The 24002-nt window shown below is 40.9% G+C and overlaps 1 protein-coding gene across 1 annotated transcript in view; it reads left to right on the top strand.

The window, feature by feature from the left end:
• The window catches only part of FBN2 (fibrillin 2), a 255813-nt gene that overhangs the window by 163932 nt on the left and 67879 nt on the right, over positions 1 to 24002 (top strand). The window contains exons 20-30 of the mRNA XM_007087821.2: positions 3323 to 3442; positions 8100 to 8237; positions 8831 to 8881; positions 9336 to 9461; positions 13334 to 13561; positions 14087 to 14212; positions 19020 to 19148; positions 19924 to 20049; positions 22818 to 22943; positions 23417 to 23539; positions 23702 to 23827. Coding sequence (XP_007087883.2) covers positions 3323 to 3442; positions 8100 to 8237; positions 8831 to 8881; positions 9336 to 9461; positions 13334 to 13561; positions 14087 to 14212; positions 19020 to 19148; positions 19924 to 20049; positions 22818 to 22943; positions 23417 to 23539; positions 23702 to 23827 — 1419 coding nt within the window. The remainder of the gene's footprint in view (positions 1 to 3322; positions 3443 to 8099; positions 8238 to 8830; positions 8882 to 9335; positions 9462 to 13333; positions 13562 to 14086; positions 14213 to 19019; positions 19149 to 19923; positions 20050 to 22817; positions 22944 to 23416; positions 23540 to 23701; positions 23828 to 24002) is intronic.

Raw genomic sequence — 24002 nt, 5'->3', positions numbered from 1 at the left:
CATACTCTGTAAAAAAAAAAAAAATACTCTAGCCATATTTCCTCTATAGGTTTGTTTTTTTTTTTGAGGCAGCAAGAAGGGATTTCAAGAGTTGTAGTGTTTTGTTTTGTTTTTTTCTTTATTCCCAACTTTCTGCATTTCCTTCCCATTGTGCATGATCAGTTTTATCTTTTGTGTTTGTGAGGATGAGCTTCTCTTAAGGGTCAGGAAACTCTGAAAGCATGTCAGCTTAGGATACCTTCTTGGTTTAACGGGGAAGCTGATGAACTAGTTTCCCTGCCCAGTAAAAATACCCTTTAGTCCTGTCTTGAGAGAGGCACATAATGGGGAACGAGGTGGATGGTGTCTTTGAATCAGTTTGGTCCCAGTTGTGTTTGTACACTGAATTGTCAGTGATTTTTATAGCATTTTCCCACCATTGTAACAAGTAAGATGGAAGTGAAGAGTACTAACGCTTAAATAAAAGGCAGGGTCTCACCTGCCTGCAGGAACAATTGAAGAGTAGGAGCGAATGGTGTTTAAGCAAATGGTTGGATGACTATATAAATATGAGGGACATTGGGACCAAATCAGGCAACAGTGTTAGTTAGAATGAGTGCTCTTTACTTTTGTCCAAAGGATAATTGTTCATGATAAGTCTAAGCCTTTTCTTTAATATGAAATATATTTCGTATCTGTCATTCATAAGAACGAAGTTCATGTTATGTAAATAGAAGAGAAATGATAGAGAAATATTTTGGCTCTAGCCTGATGGCATTTGTGGAAATAAAAGTGATTTATTGTGAGAAACCTAACCAGATAGCTTATTTCTCACTTTCTTCCCACTGTTAAGTCATTTGCATTTTATTAAGTGTTTAAAAATAAAAAAGATTTGAAGGTCACGATTGTCTTTTTCCCTTGGGTCTTCTCATTTCTGCCATTGCATTCACACAGTAAATGTGTCTGCCTGAAGCATTTCTCCTTATTCTGTCCTTTCTAAACTAATTTCCAAAGACTAGGCTGGGAATTATTAGCAGATTCAGTGGAGACTCCAGCTTTCTCTGTATATATTTACTATAGTCACTAATTTTGCTTGTCGTTCATGTTTTCAACAGGCTATTTTAAATATATAATAAATAGCAGTAATAATAAAGTTCTGCTGATAGTTCAGACGAAAGTTTCAAAAAATTTATTTTACTTTTTTTGTTTGAGCTCCACAAGTCTGTGAAAGTTAACATTTTTACAGCAAGCACTGTGGTTTAGATTGTGTTTCCAGTGACATAACTAGTTAAATGTAAACCAGATGTGCTTTGAAGTTTATTTCCAGGAATGTACAGTGAACTGTTTCAATTCCTGATTCCATGACATTTGTAACATAAAAACATTGTATTTAAAGAAAAATTAAACCATTGATATTTGTAGCTGTCATTGTGTGTGTTTATAGTTTGGGAGTTCATAATTGCTTAATTTAGAATAGGGATTTCAAAATATATGATAATTGACATTTTGCTTTTTTTAGGAGCTTTTTACAAATGAAATTCATAGGCGAATTATATATAGTTTGTCCTCAGATTAGTTATCTGCTTCTTTTTTTGACTATCTGGTTCCCTCTTCCCGTTGTGTTTTTACTAAAAATATTGCAGTACTCTGGAATAGATGCTTTCATTTTAAATCTGTGCTATATTTACAAAACCCGCTCTTGTATTTTTCTTTTAAGAGGATTTCTTGCTACAAACAAACTGATTAAAAACAAAAAAAGATGCATTCATATTTCCTCAATTTCTACTTCAAGAATTAAATTAGTACCTAGGTACTTCCTTAGTAATTTTGAAGTAGTAAAGAGGGTATATACCTGTTTTCCACGTTGATTTTTAAATTTGTGTTTCAAGTCCATAGACTTGCAAGTCAACAGTGAGCCCTGGCTTTTCAGGAGCAATTTAATTTATATTTGACTTGGGCATTCAAGAGCAAACATTGCAGTCATTTGGTTATTTTTATGTTTTCCTCAACATAGTATTTTATATTTAATTCAAAGAGGTGTTGAGACGCCTGGGTGGCTCAGTCGGTTGGGCGTCCGACTTCAGCTCAGGTCATGATCTCACGGTCATGAGTTCAAGCCCCGCATCGGGCTCTGTGCTGACAGCTCAGAGCCTGGAGCCTGTTTCAGATTCTGTGTCTCCCTCTCTCTCTGCACCTCCCATGCTCATGCTCTGTCTCTCTCTGTCTCAAAAATAAATAAAAACATTAAAAAAAAAAAAAAAGAAAAAGGTGTTTAGGAAAAAAAAAAAAGTACCCTGGTGAGCTCAGAAATGCTTGTGGTCAACAACAGCAAAAAATGCCTTGGAGTATGCTGACCTGTTTCACATAATTAACCAAGTACAAAAAAAAATCTGTATCCTTTCTTTAAATTGAATGGTTGAGTTTATACTGGGAGTCAGTTTTGGGTATTGTTTCTAGTACTTGGACTGAAGCTTGTATTTATTTGTAATTAACTCCCGTTAAACTAATTTTATTGGCTTGACAATTGCTTTAGTTACCACTTGAGAACATAGGTGTGCTTGTTTACTTATGACAGTCAGTAAGGATTGTGTGGATTATGCTATCTGAGTTGATTAATGATTCAAAGCAGATTAATGACAGCAAAGGTGTGTTTTAAGCAATTAAAAGTTCTCTTTTTTTATTTTACCAAAATCAGTTTTGTTTTGTTTTGGTTTTGATTTTTTTAAAGTCTATGCACCAAACGTGTAAATGTAAACAGGCTAAAGAGAGAGGCAGGTAGATGAAGTCTGAAAGAGAATACTCTACTCAGTATTAAAGTTTCATCCCTCGTTTCCTGAGTTTTTTCCAGGAGTTTGGAATGAAAGGCAGCATTGTGATATATTGTCTCTAACACAGGCTTTTTTAATTCTTCTAAAACCTCCCAGAGCCACAAATGACAGAAACAGTCAACCTTTGTTTGTGCCCAGCATATTGTACCCAGGAATATGGTTGTTTTCCATCCATTCAGAATTGAGATTTCCCACAGGACAGTTCTATCTTATTGTGGGGGAAATCAATCCCAATTTGTGTAAAGTGGTAGTGAAAGAGTGACAAGTAACGTACTAAATCCTTTCACAATACTGGGCTGATTCCTGTAGTCCTATTGAGCCCCTAGTCCTGTCTGCGTGTATCCATGCTATAAAATTCATGTCTCCGTTCCCCATTCACTTTATGCCTCCTAGATCCATATTAAAATTGCAACAGCCAAGTTTACCAGACATTCTGGCATAGCATGGCTTGTTGGAATAATATTTTCCAGAAACACATGGCAGTTCTAACAGAATCTTTTCCTCCTGGATTGTAGATATAAATGAATGTGAAAGCAACCCATGTGTCAATGGGGCCTGCAGGAACAACCTTGGATCTTTCAATTGTGAATGTTCTCCTGGCAGCAAACTCAGCTCAACAGGATTGATCTGTATTGGTAAGATTCATACACAGGGCTGGTGTTTCAGCTTCACTGCCAACATAAGTAGAGACCGCAGGCCTTACTGTGGATGAAAACGGAACATGATTACAGGAAGCTAGTAATTAGGAGTTACTTGAGTTGTTTGCTCTCATTATCAGGATCGGAGTAAAACATGATAGCCTAAGCGGGCGGGCTTCTGAATTTTGTTAGCTTCTAAGAAGTGTTCCTGTCAAATGAGTAGATACATTATGCTGTAGATCATGAGCATTTGCATACCACACACAGATTTATGTTTGCTACCCTAGAATGCCTTAGGAACCGAGGCAATCAAATCCCTGCTGCATACTTTTCATAACACGATTCAGAACAATAATGTGATAGAATTTGGTCTCAGTTAATAGGACAAGAATTGGAGGCCTTTAAACAAATAGAGGGAATTTACTATTTTTTCATTTCCCCCATCAATCGTAAATGTATAGGCCCAAGGAAGGAAAGATAACGTTTCCTGCTGTTGGAAATTTAAGGAGAAAGATGCTGAAACTTCCAAACTGGTATCTTTTTATAGGTCTCAAAACATTTAAGGTCAGTTTGTGATAATGATGGTAGGATATACTTAAAACAAGATAGTCTGATCTGTTACTGCAAGAAGCAATTCAGCACATGTAATGGGGAAAACTGTCTCACTGTCTGTGGCCCCGTCGGCCAGACATAGGACAGTTCGCAGGGTTAGCTAGTATTCACTTTTAAAGTAAACTAAATATATATATTTCCAGATCGGAAGGTATTTTAGTTTTACACAGTGCCAAGTAATTTGTCAGTTTTTGTTATCTAGCCAGCATGAATTTTCAGTTGAATGTTTGTGAAAGACAATAGTATTTTCAGTAGTATGTCTGATGCTTGTACCATTGAGCTGGATGTTAGAATACCTGTTTGTTACATGAAGAAAAAAGACCTAGTCCAAAATTATCAATGAAAACCTTCCCTTTGGAAACGCCAGCTCTTCAGCTCCCTGTGAGGTACAGCTGGTGAAATTTGAGCCTTGCTCGCTTTCCATATTAGGAAACAGACTGCCATCTGCCTGGGGCACTACTTTTTTTCTTATAGAATTCCTTTGGGGGAGGGGTGGAGTCGGATCCCGGAAAGGCAGAAATATTTTTGCTAGGCCACAGTTGCCAACTGAAATGGAGTCATTTTATTGTGCAAAGGAAATGAAGTCTGCATTAATTAATGTCAATTAATTGTCAGTTAATGTGAATTAATTAATGTCGCAGAAAACTAACCCTGTCTGCCACTTGGGCATCAAAAGTACCTTAGTTTTTGCTTCATCGTAAAGACTTCGCTTATTTTGGCCTTTTCCCTTTCTATTTATTAATGAAAAAGGAACAAAGACTTTTTGCTCCCGCTTCATTATGTTGGACACTAAACACCACCATATTTTTCTCAGCTGGTGTGTTGGGAGTTTTTACGGGACGTGATCAAACTTGAATATCCCAGCCTAGAGCTGCTCGCAAAGAAATTTACTTAATATTTTAAAATTTTAGAAATAATTTTATCTGTTTTTTTTCATTGAAAACAGAATTCTAGCTTTAAAATGGAAATAGGTTGTAAAACATACATAGAAAAAAATAGGAAAATTTGTAATAGGACCGACAGTGTCTCTAATCAGTGCTCAGTCTGCAAACCGCTTTTTCATTACAGCCAAATGTCTCTATTTAGAACTGAATAAAAATTCCCTGATACGATTACTAATTTAAAATTAAGTTATAGCATATAGAAACTGGTGAGATACTTAGAATGTTGAGAGATTTAGAGTATATTCTGCAGACTCCCTAAGTGTAAATTAATCGTAAACTGTTCCGTAAACTGCTTGAAAAGACGATTCATTGTATTCTGGTTGAAAACGATTCAGTGTAATAGAACAATACATTTGATTAATCTTTCCTGGATGACACTGCTCAGCCATTGGATGACTCTTTGTGATCCAGACCAATTTCTCTCATCGTTGGCTTATGTCTGTGTGCTGTCCTCAGTGACATGGACATGACAATGACAAGAGCAGTGGTCTCCCTGGTAACAAGTGATCCTTGCTTCTTTCTTATCTTTACTTGTTAGCAGTGCTCTTCTCTCACCCCTTCTCAAGAAGTTTTCGATTTTTGGCCTTCTCTTCTCCTTTCACTTTTCTGACCCTTTTCTCAGTTCCCTGTGTCTTCTGTGTCCTCCTGGCCTCCAGCTTAAAGTGTCACCCTGGTCAGTCTTTGGACCTCCTGACTTCTCTGTCTACACTCACACTTAAATGGCTTCTACATTGACCCTCACATGTTCGTCTCCTTCCTCAACCTCCCCACTAATTCCAGACTTATATTTCCAACTGTCTGCACACTGTCTCCATTTGGATGTCCAATAGATGCTTCAAACTTAACATGGCCAAAACGTAATTGCTATCTTTTGGCTTGGACCTGTGTCTCCCAGAATGACTTCTGTCTCGGCAAATGGCAGTTCCATTTTGCCAGTCAGCAGCCCGCAAAACCTTGAGTCATCTTTATGCCTTTCTTTGAAACACCCATTGAATTCATCAGCAAATCCTGTTGATTATATTTGACATTTATCCATATTCCAACCTTTTCTCAGCACTACCTACAACCAACAACCCACCCATCCAAGCCCATATTATTTCTCTTCTTGATTATTACTGTAGCCTCTGTCTTATCTTTGTCTTCTCATTATCTGCCACCCTACAGTCTTTCCTTAGAGTTGACATTGTAGGTCAGGTCTTCCCTCACGACCTTTGTTAATATAACAGTCTTTTTCCAACGTACACCCTCAAGACTGCTTATCCTGCTTTATTTTTTTCAGAGTTCTCACCCAGCCCCTAACCACACAACTACATAACTACATCTGATGTGTGTATGTGTGTATGTCTATACACACACATAAAAACAATCAGAGCAAGAGAGATGCATCTGTATGTATGGATATGTGTATCAGTGGATTTTGTGACTTTTGAGTGCTGATACCATGCCAGCCAAAAGAAACATGGTGTTACAAAGTGAAGGCTCTGAAATCAGACTGTGTGCGGCTTTGAGTTGTGATGTGGACACTGTACCACTGGGTGACCTTGTGGTAAACTAGCTGACCTCTGCGGGCCTCAGTTTTCTCCTCTGCAAATTGTAGCTACCTTAGAGGCTATTTTCACGTGTAAATAAATGAAGATGGGAAAAGCCCTATAAAAAGCCATTCATTTGAGACCTGATACAGTCTGATGAGAAAGTCTTTTTCATTTGCACACAGTTTTCTACCCAAACTGAATCTTGCAACAAAGAAAGGCACCCCATCCCTTTTTGTGTTACTTATTTTGTTTTCACTTCTGGCCCTGAGGCCTTGGGCAACAGGGCACTTACTCCTACCTTGCTTGCGTTCAGTCGGGACTCAGAAACCACAGTGGCTTCCGAACCTGCAATTTTACTGTAATTCTCTTTCGCTGTCTCCCATTATGCTTTATTTTTATTGTTGTATTTAGCAGTAAAGCTTTACCCGTATTATTAAATGAATTTTAAGGTACATACCATGGGAATATACTTTTTTCTTTATTGTTCTCCGAGGCTGTGTGCCGCAGTAGGCTGTTAAGTTTCTGTCAGACTGTAGTACTCACCTAAGGAGTTTGTCAACTCCTCAGGCTCCTAGGCCGCACACCTGCAGACTTGTGAATCCATATTTGAACAAGAGCCTTGGCAGTGTCACGCACCCTGAACTGAGAGCCACAGTGCTGTAAGGAAGGCTTCGTGTAGGATTTATTTTACCCAACTCCTATTTGCCCCACCAACTTTGCTGGATTCCTTATCACCATTACAAAATAAGCTATTCAGCAGTCACGTAAGGAAGATCCTCAGTTACGTGTGATATGGAGACAGACTAAAAAGTAAGAGTAGTTACTGCTAGACGGTTGGGTACACGTCCTTTTTATATGGTCCCTTCTCTTTCTTCAAATAGTTGGCCATCAGCATGCATTCTTCTTTAAAGTAGAGTTAAAGCTACATATATAGTATGTCTAGGCAAATGCCTGAAAGAAAAATCCATCAGGTATTAACCCTGATGTGTCTTAGTGGTAGTGTCCTGGGTGATGTTTCTTTTCTTCTTTATCTTGTAATTTTTTAATAAATTATTCATCAAATAATTATCTTCAGTTAGAGAAATACTGGTGTCTCTGATCTAGAACGTAAGTAGTGTGTGGTTTGTTTGGTGGGGGATTACAAGAGAAGGAAATCATTTAAGGAATTTTATTTGGTAAAATTTTAAATATCAGAGCATTTATCATAAGAGATAAATCTTGTGAGTGTTTTTCACACAAGGAATGATCTTAGCGTGGTAATGCACTGTGTTTGTAAATACCAGCATAAAATCTTAGACAACAGTGGCTGCTTGTGGAGTATCACTAGATTTCATTATAAAAATTATCATACCTTATGAGATGTACATGGTATAATACTGGGCTTACGTGTGATATAGTATATTTAAAATACATGTACACATAAATAGGTTCGAAACATACGCAGTGAAACATTTTTAAAATAATGCTCTTGTTAAATACTGTAATAAAAATTGCCTATGTCATATATAACTGAATTGCATTGTCTTCAGAGATGAGAGCTCCCCATTCCTTCCTGTTCCTTTTCAGACAGCCTGAAAGGGACGTGTTGGCTCAACATCCAAGACAACCGTTGTGAGGTGAACATTAATGGAGCCACTCTGAAATCCGAATGCTGTGCCACGCTCGGAGCTGCCTGGGGCAGCCCCTGTGAACGGTGTGAACTAGGTAGGGGGCCGTCCAGGGCTCCTTCTGGACTTGTCACAGGAGCTTCTCCTTCACACAGCCAGACACCTGTCTCACTATGTATTTCCATAGTGGGGAAGACCATAAGATCACGACCCTTTTCTGTTATATCTTTTCTGTTGAAATCCATTCACTTGTTGAAATAGGTACTTGGTTTATCCCTTGACTGTAAGCAGACCTTCTGAGCACCCTCGACAAGGAAGGGAACTAGCTGGAATCTAGCTGCTCAGTGACTGTCAGTATCCGTCAGGATCCGTGTCTGCATGTGCCCAAGTAGAAGATGGCGTCTCTTTGCCTTACATCTTTTTACTTGTCTATTTGTAATTTAGCTGAGGATGTAAAAGCAAGACTGAACTGTAGGAAAACTGTCAGAATCTCAGTGTGGCTCAGCACTGATGGGAATTACCACCGTATGTCACGCACTCTACTGAATTGATCGGAGGGCATCTGGAGCCTTGGCCTCTAAAACCCCAGCTTGTGGTTTTTAGTCAGTTCAACTTAGATTCCGTTATACTGTTTCTTGAACTTAAAACACTTAGGTTTCCTTTTGTAATGAGGTTCTGTTGTTCTCACAGATACAGCTTGCCCAAGAGGCTTTGCCAGGATTAAAGGTGTTTCTTGTGAAGGTGAGTGTATACTTGGACAATACTGTAAGTGTTTAGAGCAGTATGTCACGTTGACGTTCACTTCAGAGATTTATCATTCTTAAAAACCTCAGTACAATAAAAACAATGAATCAACAAATGTTTTGTAATAATACTCTTGGAAAACAGCTTAGAGTTCCCCCATTTCTCCTCTTTTATGCTGGTGGGTAAATTTTCATGGGGACACCGTTAGGTGTCAAGGCACAAAACAGCTGGGAAGGGAGTGTGTCTGGGCTGTTTTATGGATGGGCAAGGCCGTGGTCATTTTCACACCTGGTGCCTAGGAAACCCAGTGGTTGCACTGTGAAATATTTCTGTTCAGGCCAAGTAATAATCCACATTGTGTTGCAGATTGAATCTGCTATATGGGAAGACTACACCTGCTTTTTCTATTTCTAACATCTTTTATCCCTCTGCTTGCTTCATTTCCCTGCAGACGTTAACGAGTGTGAGGTATTTCCTGGCGTTTGTCCAAATGGACGCTGTGTCAATAGCAAAGGATCTTTTCATTGTGAGTGCCCTGAAGGCCTTACGTTGGATGGAACTGGCCGTGTGTGTCTGGGTAAGACTCACATCCTCATGGATTTTATGCATGAAACCAGCGATGAATTTTTCTTATTTCTTGGGCATTGACCAATTCAAAACCATTGGGTCTATATAGCTGGAAACAGACTTAAGTGGGATATTTGGAAGGAAAATCACTAGACGTTATTTTTAAAGTGACTGTATTTAAGTGACATGGTTCCTGTATAATACAGAAAGTTGGTACTGCTCAACAATTATCTCAAAAGTCAGTTTCTTTAATCAGGTATTTGGGGCAGGGTCAGTCTTTCACATTGGCCAATGGAGTAAGAAAACTATCTATGTTTTGAACATAAAAGAAAAATTGGAGACTAGTGTTTGGAGTCAACGTTTATCAGGTCATTGAAGTTATACTCTTAGAGAAGACAGTGAGGAAGCCCTGGGTAAAGTTATTGTTTCTTTTTTTTTTTTTTTTAATGTTTTTATTTATTTTTGAGACAGAGAGAGACAGAGCATGAGCAGGGGAGGGGCAGAGAGAGAGGGAAACACAGAATCCGAAGCAGGCTCCAGGCTCTGAGCTGTCAGCACAGAGCCCGACATGGGGCTCGAACTCACAGACTGTGAGATCATGACCTGAGCCGCAGTCAGACGCTTAACCGACTGAGCCAACCAGGCGCCCCTATTGTTTCTTTTTAAAAACATTGCCAGATAGGGCAGCTGGGTGGTACAGTCGGTTGAGCAACTGACCCTTGATCTTGGCTCAGCTCATAATCTTACGGTTTGTGAGTTCGTCCCACATGGGGCTCTGCAGGGACTCTCGGAGCATGCTTGGGATTCTCTCTTCCTGTCTCTCTGCCGCTCCCCCACTTACGCTCTCTCTCTCTCTCTCTCAAAATAAATAAACTTAATTAAAAAAAAAATTGCCTGATCCTAGTCCTTCCTTTACCACCTGAGAGTTTAAATTTTCCTAATGCTTTATTTTCTAAAAATCTAAAATGAGGAAGCTCTTTCTTTCAACATCATTAGTACAGAAATACATAATTGACCTTATCATTATCAATGTCATTTTGCCTGAATCAGAGTTTGATTAATGAAAAAGAAACTTTTCTTAATCTTGTATTGTATCTAAGCAGTTTTTATTTAATTATGGGATTCCCCAACATGCTATAGAACAGTAAGTTTTTCTTTTCTTTTTTTTTTTTTTTTTTTTTTTGCTGCTCCGCCCGCCCCAGTTTTTATTTTCTAAAATAACTTCTTATTCATAGGCTTATAGGTTTATATAAGCTTATATAGGTTTATAGGTTTTTATTTATAGGTTTATATTTGTAATTTAAGCTTGTACACAACACATGAGCATTGATAGTGTTATAGTCAGATATCTTTAAGGTATTTATTTATTTTTATTTATTTTATTTTTTTAAATTTTATTTTAGAAAGAGAACAAGCAAGTGGGGGAGGGCAAAAGGGGGGAAAGAGAGAGAGAGAGAAAGGAACAGAGAATCTTAAGCAGGCTCCACACTTAGTGCGGAACCAACGTGGGGCTTGATCTCATGACCTTGGAATCATGACCTGAACTGAAATTAAGAGGAGGAAGCTCAACTGACTGAGCCACCCAGGTGCCCCTAAGGTATTTAAATGTATCGGTGATTTTTTAAATTAGTAGTAAAAACTGTTTGCAACATCATACAGATTAGTTATTATAATTGACACGGATTTCATTTTAAGTTAATTTTAATAGTATATTTAAATTAGGCTACAAAGTATGACTATAAAATCATGCGGAACTGGTTAGAAATGATAATATCCAAAGTCCAATAATAAAGGAAAATTCTTTTCAGATTTTTATTGTTAAATTATCTAAGAAAGTATCTTTTGAAGATGCCAAATAACAGTATCAATATTGGTCGAATGACTAACATATCAAATTGCTTTCAGTAACCAAAGAATTCTATACCTGAAGAGATATATTAGTAATTGTAAATTATCACTCAACAAAGTATGTTCCCAATAATAATATTCAAATTCAAACCTTTTATAATATTCTAAAAGGATGCATTGAAGTCTTCATTCTCGCACTTGGGTTAAATGTTTTTGGCACTACTTGAACTATTGTACAAAAATGCACTGTGGCTCCGGACATGAGGAAGTTTCAAGAAGAGACTAACATTTGAAAATGTAAAATATCCTGAGAACAAAAGTAGAGGAAAACCACTTTGATAGAAACTGATCTAAATCAGGGTTCCAAATTCGAATACTTTCAGGGGCTAGGCGGGTAACTTCACTGAGTGAGGTGATAATAGGAGTCTTGAGGACTGCTGCAAACTCCAGATAGAGAGCATATACTATCCCAAAGTTTCCAAATGCATACTCTAATTTCTCTGCCAGTCAGTAAAAACATTCCCAGGCCAGATGTGGCCAATGTACAGTGTTTTGATTCCTGAGGCAGATATTGATATGGATCTGTGTAGCAAAGACACAGGATTACTCTGCCAGCCTCTCATAACTTTTCACATATTAAGTTCAAATGCTTTTTATTTATTTTATTTTTTTTTTTTTAGCTAATCTTGCTTCTTGAGCAAATTACTTCAATGACGTCAGAAACAGTTTGACTCAGTCCATAGTTCTCAGGGTACCTAAATAAAACTTACGTATCTTGTTAAGATCCTTACTGCCCTGGCAACAGTATTAGATGGGGTTGGCTGTGACTGAGAACAGCCCCTGGATGCCTGGAGGTCATGAGACTTCATGGATTACTGTTGTACCTCACACTACCAGAGAGCATGGCTTTGGAATTGGTGTTGGTGAGGATATAGAAGTCAGAATCCCCTATTGTGAATACCTATAGTCAGTCTACCAACTCAAAATGAAAATTTACTACAGTGATTCATTTCTTTAAAAATAGGACTTTGTAATTACCATCCTTGGAAATATTTGTAACTATAAGCTAAAGGAGGTTGCTAAAGTTTATGGTGCCTTTGCTTGAGCACTTGAAAGACCCAGTATTGACAGGAACTAAAATAGTAAACATATTTATTTCTTTATATTTATATTTCCATTAGGGATCTCTTATTCTCTGTTAAACAGTTGTGAGGTTTAGGAAAGGATTTGATACCTTGAAATGCCAATATCAAATAAAACATACTATGTGATTAAGGAAAACCTTTTTGATCTCATTATCCATATTTAGCCAAGTATCCATTATCCATAGAGCCAAATGTTTGACTGTAGTTTGACCAACAACTCTGTTGACTAATAGATAAATGTGTGATTTACACACCATGCTTATTTATCTTATCTTGTGACTCTTGATTGATCTAAGGTCCTGGTATGTTTCAAGATTAAAGGGAAAATTTGACATTTAAGCAAATAATTTGGCCCTTACTAGGGCAGATTTACATAATGCAGGACAAAAACCATGATGCAAAAGGTAAATTTGACCAGAAAAAAAAAACAAACAAAGTTGAAATGCAAAAATACTCTTTTTCCTTTGTAAAGCTGTTATAGTACTTGTCCCAAATTGGCACATAGATAACGGTTGATCATTTGTTGTTTCTGATTAGGACATGACAGCTGGTCACAAGCCACTGTAAGTAATTTAGTGAACAAGAAAAATCTGTCATTCAAATTATCTTATTCTTTCTCAAATGAGCAATACAAAAAAGGGATCATGGGTGATGATATGAAGGAGTCATGTCACAAGGGAACCTTTTCTTCCTGAAAAACCCACCTTTGTTCTCTTTAAATGACTATCCATTACGAAATCCATTCCAGGAGGTCGGGGACCCTGTCTCTCATCCATGATTGTATCTCCAGAGCTTGGCATCATGCCAGGTGCCAAGCAAAAACTCCGTTTATGAACCATCGATGAATGTGACACCGTAGTCTCAAACTGTGATTTCATTTGCCATGTAGACATCCGCATGGAGCAGTGTTACTTGAAGTGGGATGAAGATGAGTGTGTCCATCCTGTTCCTGGAAAGTTCCGCATGGATGCCTGCTGCTGTGCAGTTGGCGCAGCTTGGGGCACCGAGTGTGAGGAATGCCCCAAACCTGGCACCAAGGAGTATGAGACCCTGTGCCCCCGGGGGCCCGGCTTTGCCAACAGAGGGGACGTTCTTACGGGGCGGCCATTTTATAAAGGTAACCGTCAGGGTCACGTTGATCTTCCTACACTTGAAGCCCACCTCCCGCATTCTGTCAGAATTGGTTTTGCTTTAAGCATATGATTTGCCACTTCATTTTCTTTGTTAAACGTGATCTGTGGCCTGCCTTATGGCCCCAGAATATAAATCACCTATATAGGCTGGTATTGAAGATGTAAAACATGCCACTAATCTCACATTTCCTACATCTTTGCACACGCACCTCTGCTGTCCTTAGCACAGCCTGACTAGATGGGGACCTGGTGTAGTGAAATGTTCCCTATCCCCCCTAAACCTTACCAGACAATTGGTCAGAAAGGAAGAGGTCAGAACTCTTCAAATGCAGAATCTTTTTCACTTTTGAAATGTTCTGTGTGGCATCCACGTGATTGCCAAAAACTTTGAGCCCCCTTTTTTTAGTTGGATACGTTACTTTCCATTGTGATAGATTTTCAGCTTTAACCGGTGAACCCGTTCTTTTGGTATCAGCCGGCTCAACGTTCCTGCTTTGTCCCGCTTTTAGATATCAATGAATGCAAAGCTTTTCCTGGGATGTGCACCTATGGAAAGTGCAGAAATACCATTGGGAGTTTCAAGTGCCGTTGTAACAGTGGCTTTGCTCTGGACGTGGAGGAAAGAAACTGCACAGGTGAGTCTGCTCTTGTGTTGTATTTGGCAAACCTTGCTCTCTTTCTTTTGCTCGGTTGGAAAGTCCTGCCTTCAAAAGTCCATGTTGTGTTTTTTTGTTTTTTTCCCTCTGCTCTTAAATCACTTCTCCAAACAAGGTCTTGTAAGAGCTACACAGTAAGTAGCATGAAAACGCTATTTTGTCTTACCTCAAGAAAAACATAAAAATTTGATTTTCAGAATGATGAAGACTCAAAACTGTAGCAATCAACAATTATATAAATGATATGTAGTATCTATTTAAAAATGTTAACGTTTTTAATAGAGCTGTTGTAACTTATTTTCCTCATCTTTAAAGAGTTTTCTTAGTAATTACTATCCAGTCACCATCCCTATCCCTATTGATATCTGCTCCCTTTAGTTTGAAAAGATGAGAAAATCCAAATTTTTCTATCACATTAAATAAATTATTCCAAACTCTTGAAATAGACGTCCAAAATCTTATTTTCAAAAGCCTCTTTATTCATATTCTCCTTGGAATGTTTCCTTCTCTGCTGTCCTCACCCTTGTCACTGCTTCATGATCTCCACTGAAACGTGCTTCTGAATCCTTCCTCACTTCCTGTTGCATAAGGTACTGGAGTCCCTAAGTCCCCACCCCACCTAGACCACCCTGGCGCATTTCCCAACTGTCTGCCTCCCCTGCTGCCCAGCTCCTCACCCGCACGTGGTTTTCCTGCTTGGTGCTCAGGTGGCTGGTCTGTGGAGACCTGCCTGTACCTCACGCATCTGCCTTCAACAGGTCTCAGTGACGCTGTTCATCTCTCATGCCTCTGAGTCTCTGCTCTACTTCTTTTTTTTTTTTAAGTTTATTTATTTATTTTTGAGAGAGAAAGAGAGAGAGAGAGAAAGGTAGAGAGGAAGGGGCAGAAAGAGAAGGAGAGAGAGAATCCCAAGCCGGCTTTGTGCTGTCAGCACAGAGCCTGACGTGGGGCTGGATCCCACCACCTTGAGGTCATGACCTGAGCTGAAATTAAGAGTCGGATGCTTCACCGACCAGCCCCTCTCTGCTCCACTTCTGAACCTCTTCTGGTCCACACCCTCTCTCAGATGCCTGCTCACTGCCTTTCTTCTCCCTGGACATCCACTCCTGTGGCCAGAACCCTTCCTGCAGGCACCTCTCTGTGGAAGTAACATTGCCTCTTCCACAGTTTTCCACTCCTCCCTGTTCCTTCCCCTCCGCTGCTCCTGCTCCAGCCCTGGTCAGCAGCCTCCCCCACTCTCTGCAGTGAATTGCCCTCTTTCCTTTTGCTTTCCCTGGACCTGAGAACAATCACGCCATTTCCCCTGCCATCTCTTCTCTCATGCTGCCACCCTGTGTCCCAGCATTTATCTCTCACGTCTCTCTCCCGAAGAGCCCATGTAATTTTGACTTTTGCTGTCCCTCATTCAGGCACATGTACGTTCTCTCACGAAACACCTTCGTGGAGTTGAAAAAATCTCTTTCTGTTGGTGCATATTCTCCATGACTTCTCTGCTTGGCTGCATCCCTTCCTTGATTTTCTTCTGTCTTGGTCTCCATCGTACCTCCCCGTCTTGATCATCCTCCTGTGCCTATGACAATTCTCCTTGCCCTTGCCAATTTCTAGAGTCCTCTGCCTCTCACAGCTGCACCTGCACCTGCACCATGCCTGTACAGACGGGCTCTGCCGAGCTGTCTCCACCGTGTGAGCACTGTCCTCTGTGCTGGCTGAGTGCCATGCCACACGTACACCTGCCGTCCTGCAGCCCCTCTTCTCTTCAGCCCCCTTTTGTCCCTCCCCCACCCCCCTCTCCCTCGGGGCTTCCTCGCATGTGGCAATAGCATCACTTCACTCAGAATGGAGGCCTCAGACTTAATTTTGACCTCTCCCTATGTTGGACAAGGGAAGAAGTTACATGTAATCTTCCATCACAGGAGTTGCTTCAAGACTTTCTACAAGACTATTGCAGGCGCAGGCCCAGCTCTCGGGAAACAGAGAGCCCAAGTTGCTCTTGGGCTCAGCATCTAGGGGAGGGAGGGGAAGAACGCAGGAGTGAGAAGCAGGGGCTGCTGGGCGGCCATCAGGCCCCGCGTGGTCCTCCGCCCATCCCACAGGAAGCGCTGTACCTAGGCTGGGCCATCAGAACTGTCATGGGTTAGGGCAGAGGGGCTAGGCGTTTATGGACCTGCGTGGTCAGTCTTTGGATACATCTGCCCAGAGAAAAGGGTGTGACTGCAAGGAAGGGTCCTCTTAGCTAAGGCATTTCCTAAAGATAGTTTACATCTCAGGACTTTGTGCCCCCTGCACCCCCAGGAATAGAAGGGAAGAGGTGAATAGTAAGTCCTTCCTTCCTGAAGGGGGAACCGGGCAACACCTGGCAGTATTCACTGCATGGCACATTTTTCCATCATCTTCCATCCCATTGATTGTCCAGTCTGATCTTTCATGTTCAACAATGACCATGTGTTACTCCCCACAAAGCAACTTTCAGCGACTCCCATGATCTGAAACCTGGGTAAAGACCATGTTTTTCCCATTCTGACTCCCCTTCTTTTTGGTGTGACATTAGCCCAGTCTTACTGAAACTCACCTTCTTTAACTGTGTGAGAAACGGGTTTGTTGGTCACACTGCACTGTGTGGTGTATAATGTGAAGGGACAGTGGGACATTGTTGGTTGCCATTCTTCACGGCATATAAAACCCATCTTCTTGGGGCACCTGGGTGGCTCAGTTGGTTGAGCATCTGACTTCAGCCCAGGTCATGATCCTGCGGTTCATGGGTTCGAACCTGATGTCGGGCTCTGTGCTGATAGATCAGAGCCTGGAGCCTGCTTCACATTCTGTGTATCCCTCTCTCTCTGTCCCTCCCCAGCTCTGTCTCTCTATCTCCCAAAAAAAAACATTTAAAAAAAATTTTTTAAGCCCATCTTCTTTTGGCATCCTCAGTAATCACACCTGTCCTCCCTGTCCTTGCATTAATTTTTAACCTCTTTGATCCCGCCACTCTCAAATGCATTATTTTTCTTCACCGGTGCACTTTATCTCTTTTCTTTCCATTGATGTCACTTCTTTAACGTTAGAATTTCTATACAAGCTTCAAGGATGAGAATTTCTATACAAGCTTCAAAGCCACCTCCCCCCAAATACCAATTTTTAGCAGAGAACATAGATACAGTGCTCTGTATAATTCTCATGAGACAGGCCCTGTTCTCAGCACTCGGCAAACAGTGATTCACTTAATCCTCCCAGGTGGGTTGTGCTCTACTCCCCATTTTACAACAATGGAGATTGAGGCACAGAGAAATGAAATGATTTTCCCAAGCCTCTTCATCTGGTAGGTGATAAAACTAGCACTGGTACCCAGGTATCTGGTTCTGGAGTCCACACTCTACACCACTGTCCAGCTCTTATCACATCACAGCTGCCAAAACATGTCCCTCCTCTGCCGACAAGTTTATTCCATGTTCTTCATGTGGTTCTAGCTATCAGTTTCTAGATCCTGATAGATTGTAAGAGAATTAAGATGCACATCGTTAACTGTCTAATTGAATCACTGAATTTTGTGAAGAATTTTGTTTAAGGAGCATCTGGGTGGCTCAGTCAGTTAAGCTTCTGACTCCTTGATTTCGGCTCAGGTCATGATCTCACAGTTCCTGAGTTGGAGCCCCACATAGGGCTCTGCGCTGAACCTCCCTCTCTTTCTGCCCCTCCCCTGCTTTCGTTCTGTCCCTCTCTCTCTCTCTCAAAATAAAACTTAAAAAAAAGAATTTTGTTTACAAGGAAGTACTTACATATTTTTTTCAGTGTTGCCTGCAATTAGGGAAATAGAGAAAGCCCCAGTGCCGAGAGAAAGCATCTGACTTTCTGAGACTGAGACACCCCCGAGAGAGCATGTACAAATTATCACTGGTAAATCTTGTGATAGAAAAGCTTCAGAATTAAAATTCCTCCAAGTAGATGCCAGCAAAAGCATTTTTTCCTAAAAACATACTTGTGACCAAAAAATTTTTAAGTACGTCATGTTTTCTCAGTTATATTTTATAGACATGACTTCTCTATTAAAAAATGTCAGTGATAGGCATGAGATATTTCTCAGAAAATCTTTTTGATCATGTAAACACCGCTGTTGAAGATTCTTACTGTAGTACGTAAAGAGCAACAAACACAAATATATTTTATTTTTATTTTGAAAAGTGTATCAGTTGCCTCTTCACATCTGAATGTTACCAAAAAACATATGCTGGGGCATAGTTCACGGCCCTGCCATGTGTGTGCGCTCTCTGGCTCAAGGTTCGTTGGCCACGTCTGCCTCGGAGGCCGGCTCGGTCCTCTGTGGTCGCCAGCCACCCCTGCTCACAGGCAGCAGCCCCAACATACTTCCACCGCGGTGGGCAAGGGCTAGTGTCTCAGAACCGTCACACTGTCACTTGGCACCCGGGACTTCAGTCCAGGTGCCCACTGCTTCCTCACGTGCTGCCTGCCTTCTCTGGCTCATACTGCTCGTACTGTTAACCGCATCCAAGCCACAAAGAGAAATCCCCAATTCCAGAGTTCTCACAGGCAAAGAGGCACCACCTGCCTGTTGGCTGTGACAGTTTTGACAGTTGGGGAAAGGAATGTGCCTAAGACCCTGTTGGCTGCTAACGGACCTCCTGCAAACATACCCGCGTACTGCCGGCCCCTGACTTCTCCAGCCTCTCTAATGTGCCACACCTTCCCTGGGAAGGCTGCACCTGTCTCCCTGTTCTTGAATACCTGCTCATCTCCTGCAATTATTTTTTAATTTCTTTTAACCCCTGTGCATTAGACATTGATGAGTGCAGGATTTCTCCCGACCTCTGTGGAAGTGGAATCTGTGTCAACACGCCTGGCAGCTTTGAGTGTGAGTGTTTCGAAGGCTACGAAAGTGGGTTCATGATGATGAAGAACTGCATGGGTAAGTGTGCCTAAGTTCTTCGCCCTGCAGTCTTGAAACCAGATAGCTCGACCTTGGCTGGGCTCAGAGCTGCTAACAGCGCACTTGGCAAGGGGCTGTGGTGAGAGAGAGAACAGATTTAAATGTCAGACAGGAAATCTGCTCCTAGATAACTCTTGGGGAGCCCCAACCTCTTGGCGCCTTAGCGGCAGTGAGACTGGGTTCTGTTTATTCATAGAATCTAAAACCAACACAGACTAACTGCTCACAAGGGATTCATTTAACACACATGACGCTGTGTGGTGACCCCAGGTTTATATTCAGCCACGCAAATCCCGTGTTATTTTCTTTGTTTGTGTGTTATTACAAACTCCCTTGGTACCGCCTACCTTTTGGTCCGCTGTTTAATATTGCGTGACTCACGGGACTCCCCCACAGGGGACGCAGAAGGTGATCAGCCTATGATTTTTCTTTTAGTTTTATTACTGATAATGGATGGTGACGTACAGTATCTGGAGTTTAGGGTGATATGAAACAAATTGTTTATCTTTTATGAGCATGCTTGCTTCATACAAGTAAGTTCGTTGATAACTCGCTCTTTAAGAATAAAACTTAACCATTTACTTACTGGTAGTAGAAAAAGTGAGGGGAGCATTACCGCATCTCCTCTTGAAGCCGTGTCTTATTACACTTGAGTCACACTTAACTCGAATAATAATTCTTTTTCTCCCATGCTGTGTGCGCGACTGTTTTTCCCTCAGAGTTCTTTAATGGATCTCACGTTTTTACCTTTCAGACATTGACGAATGTGAACGTAACCCTCTCCTTTGTAGGGGTGGCACCTGTGTGAACACGGAGGGCAGCTTTCAGTGTGACTGCCCACTGGGACACGAGCTGTCACCGTCACGTGAGGACTGTGTGGGTGAGTCTGTCTCCACAAGCACATAAGCCAACCCAGCTCACTTGGTACTAAGATAGTAAAGATCAGGGGTCAAGTCTAACGCGTTGTCTGCGGCACGTGAAATCTTAGCTGGTTAAAAGTTGAAACTTCAGAGCCCCTCCATTGTATCCTTAGAGAGCGCCTCAGTGACACAGTCAAAGAGGCCAGCGTTGTCCTGGTTACCCCCGTTTTCATTATAAGTGCACTTGAAAGTATCTTGCACGAGGGACCCCGTGGAAGGCCACGTAATTGCCTCCTCCAGGGAGGACAAAATAGCAAAGCGGTTGTCGGAAGGGCCTCTCCCTGGTTGTTCACCTGTGCATCCACCTGTCGTCCAGTCAGCAGAGTCCGCCCCCCATGTCTGTCGTCATGGCGTCTGCTCCTGTGTGTGTGTGAACACAAGAGCTCTCTCCTCCCCGTCTTCTCACAGAAAGCTGAGGGGCAGGGGTGATGTGAGAATGCCAGTGGCTGGTCTTGGAGCTTTCCAGCCTACTGCTTTTTTTGAGTATACAGAGGCCTCTGGACTTACCGGGCTATAGATACTGGCTTTAAAACCTTCATGTAGCCAGGAATCATTTTCTTCACCAAAAATCTTTCTTGCAAGTATAAGCAAATAAAATGGCTTAAAACAGACCAGACTGCACAGCCCCATTTCAAAACGTAATTTGAGCACATCTTTCCTGTACACATTTATTCATTTATAAATCATATATGTATCGCTTTGCTAATATGTTAGGTGAATCTTAAATCATACACTAAACAGACATTTTTATTTACATTTACAGGTGAATGTAAAAAGTTAAAAAAAATTTTTAATGTTTATTTATTTTTGAGAGAGACATAGAATGTGAGTGGGTTAGGGGCAGAGAGAGAGGGAGACACAGAATCCAAAGCAGGCTCCAGGCCCTTAGCTGTCGGCACAGAGCCCGATGCGGGGCTAGAACTCACAGTGTGAGATCATGACCGGAGCTGAAGTCGGACACTTAACCGACTAAGCCACCCAGGCGCCCCAAGAATTTAAAAAGTTTTAAATATTTTTATTTCATTTTAATGGTGGTACTAAAATTTTTTAAAACATGATTATGGAATATTTGTTCATCATTGTGATGCAGTGAATCAGAGATCTGTTTCTATGTTCAGTTTATTTTATTAGTTTTTGTGGATCCTATAGCTGGAAAAAGTACCCCTCAAGGGAATATTGTATAATATAAGATGCATATTTTTGCACACTTAATAAAACATGCATTTAATGATCATAGATTTAAATCCATATGTCACATAGTCTTCTTGGTGATTTTGAGAATTTGGAATGAAGGTCTTGTTTTACCTCACTGTATTGTCATTATTTTTACCTTATATTGTATGTCACAAGCAGTTTGTATGAGGAAATCTTCCATTCTATCATTTTTCTTGCTGTTCTCTTACAACTGCATTAGTAGTAGTACTTTATTCCACAGACATTTGCAGAAGTTTTTATTAGGCACCTGTGTTTCCTATAAGGGTTAGTTTATTTTAAAGTAGGTGATACAGATCCACCTCTGAAGGCACACTAAACACACAAACTAGTGAGGGCCCTGGTATCAGCCCCTGTGACTTGTGGGATCAGCCATCTTCCCTCGGGATACTTGACGTCATTGAGGCTCCTCTTGGCCATCTAATAAAGAGCAGGTGAGCATGCCAGTGTAAATTCGTATATTAAATATTAGTAACTTTTATGTCTGGCATGTGCTAAATGTACATGGTCCAACATTCACTATCCACATGTGGCCACTTAAATTTAATTAAAATTTGGTAAGATGAAAAATTCAATTCCTGGTGCACCCGGCTGGCTCAATCAGTTTTGATCTTGGGGTCGTGAGTTCAAGCCCCACAGGGAGCAAAGAGCTTACTTTTAAAAAATTAAATTAAAATTAAATTGAAAAAATGAATTTCATTCATTCTGTTCGTGTTTGAAATGCTCTATAGCAGATACATATTGGGATAGCAGAGATACAGAGTTTTACTTACAGTACAGTTTTAGATAGAAATAATAGAAATGTAGATTCCAGCATCTTCTTTGAACACCCCAGGAAATCATCTTACTTCCCCCTGAAGAACACAAACCCCATGGGGTGCCTGGGTGGTTCAGTGGGTTGGGCATTTGACTTCGGCTCAGGTCATGATCTCACAGTTCGTGAGTTCGAACCCTGAATCAGGCTCTGTGCTGACAGCTCAGAGCCTGGAGCCTGCTTCAGATCCTCTGCCTCCTCCTCTCTCTGCCCTTCCCCCACTCATTCTCCCTCTCTCTCTCTCTGTCTCTCTCTCTCTACCTCTCTCTCTCTTTTTCTCTCTCTCTCTCAAAAATAAATAAACATTGGGACGCCTGGGTGGCTCACCCAGTTGAGCATCTGACTTTGGCTCAGATCACAATTTCACAGCTGATGGGTTCGAGCCCAGCATAGGACTCTGGGCTGACAGCTCAGAGCCTGGAGCCTGCTTCAGATTCTGTGTCCTTCTCTTGCTCTGCTCCTCCCCTGCTCACACAGACTCTCTCTCTCTCTCTCTCTCTCTCTCTCTCTCTCTCTCTCTCTCAAGAATAAACATTAAGAAAAATTAAAAAAATAAACATTAAAAAAATTTTAAATAAAAATTACAACAACAAAAAAAGAACACACACCCCTTTGGAGACCGATGCTTCCATGCAACATTTCTTGATACTTTTAAGTGATGTGGTTATTGCAAAAACATTAATTCTGTGTATCTTTTTACAGATATAAATGAATGCTCCCTGAGTGACAATCTCTGTAGAAATGGAAAGTGTGTGAACATGATTGGAACCTATCAGTGTTCCTGTAACCCCGGGTACCAGGCCACACCAGACCGACAGGGCTGTACAGGTGCGGGTCAGCCAAGTGGGTCTGGAACTTGTATTTTCCAAATCAGCCTAGGACAGCTTCTGGCACTGAATATATTGTAATGAAGCCAGTGGAAGTTCTATGTCCTAAACGTGAATCTAAGCATGGGGACCGGTCTGTAAGATGCCATTGTCTTTATGGCTTTGCAGAGGAATCCCTGGTTTTATCACAGAAAACACCATAAATTCCATAGCTACAATATTTCTGAGTTCTTTAATCTTAGGCTACTGGGGCTAAAGGCCAAATGGAATGATGTCCGAAAGGAAGTAGAAAGAGCTAAGAAAGACCAATGGTAAAACAATAAACCCAACACAGTAATGGGGAGAAAACTCCAAAGCCATTTAAGCATTATCTGTTTAAAGAAAAGAAGAAAAATTCCCTTTTTTTTCTTTCTTTTTTTTTGTTTAAGGAAGTAGACTTGACAGAGTAATGTGGTTGCAATGTTGTTTTCACAGATATTGACGAATGTATGATCATGAATGGAGGCTGTGACACCCGGTGCACTAATTCAGAAGGCAGCTATGAGTGCAGCTGCAGCGAGGGGTATGCCCTGATGCCAGATGGGAGGTCCTGCGCAGGTACAGAAAGGAAAATATGCAGGCTTTGTACAGCTCATTGATTTTATCTTAACAAATCTCACTCCAGGCACTTTGACTGGATCTGGATGGGGAAAAAAATATATATGCGAGCTTAATAAAAGTCTTTCTTGTTTTTATTTAATGCCAATTTTCTGTCATCAGATATTGACGAATGTGAAAATAATCCTGATATCTGTGATGGGGGGCAGTGTACCAACATTCCTGGAGAGTATCGCTGTCTCTGCTATGATGGCTTCATGGCTTCAATGGACATGAAAACATGCATTGGTGGGTACCATAAAAATGGGATAAATCCCATGCACACATTTGCACGCACACACATGCACATTTGTGCACACACAAACACGTCAGGGAACAGTTTTTTCGGTTATTTTAAAATTCAAGCCACCATATTTACAAGATGCGAAAGCTGAAATGGAAGAACTATTTGGAAATAATTTTA

Source organism: Panthera tigris, chromosome A1 (assembly GCF_018350195.1).
Source record: "Panthera tigris isolate Pti1 chromosome A1, P.tigris_Pti1_mat1.1, whole genome shotgun sequence".
NCBI classification, from domain to species: Eukaryota; Metazoa; Chordata; class Mammalia; order Carnivora; family Felidae; genus Panthera; species Panthera tigris.
Note: the sequence above shows the minus strand (reverse complement) of the source record. Positions and strands in the feature narration are given on the sequence as shown.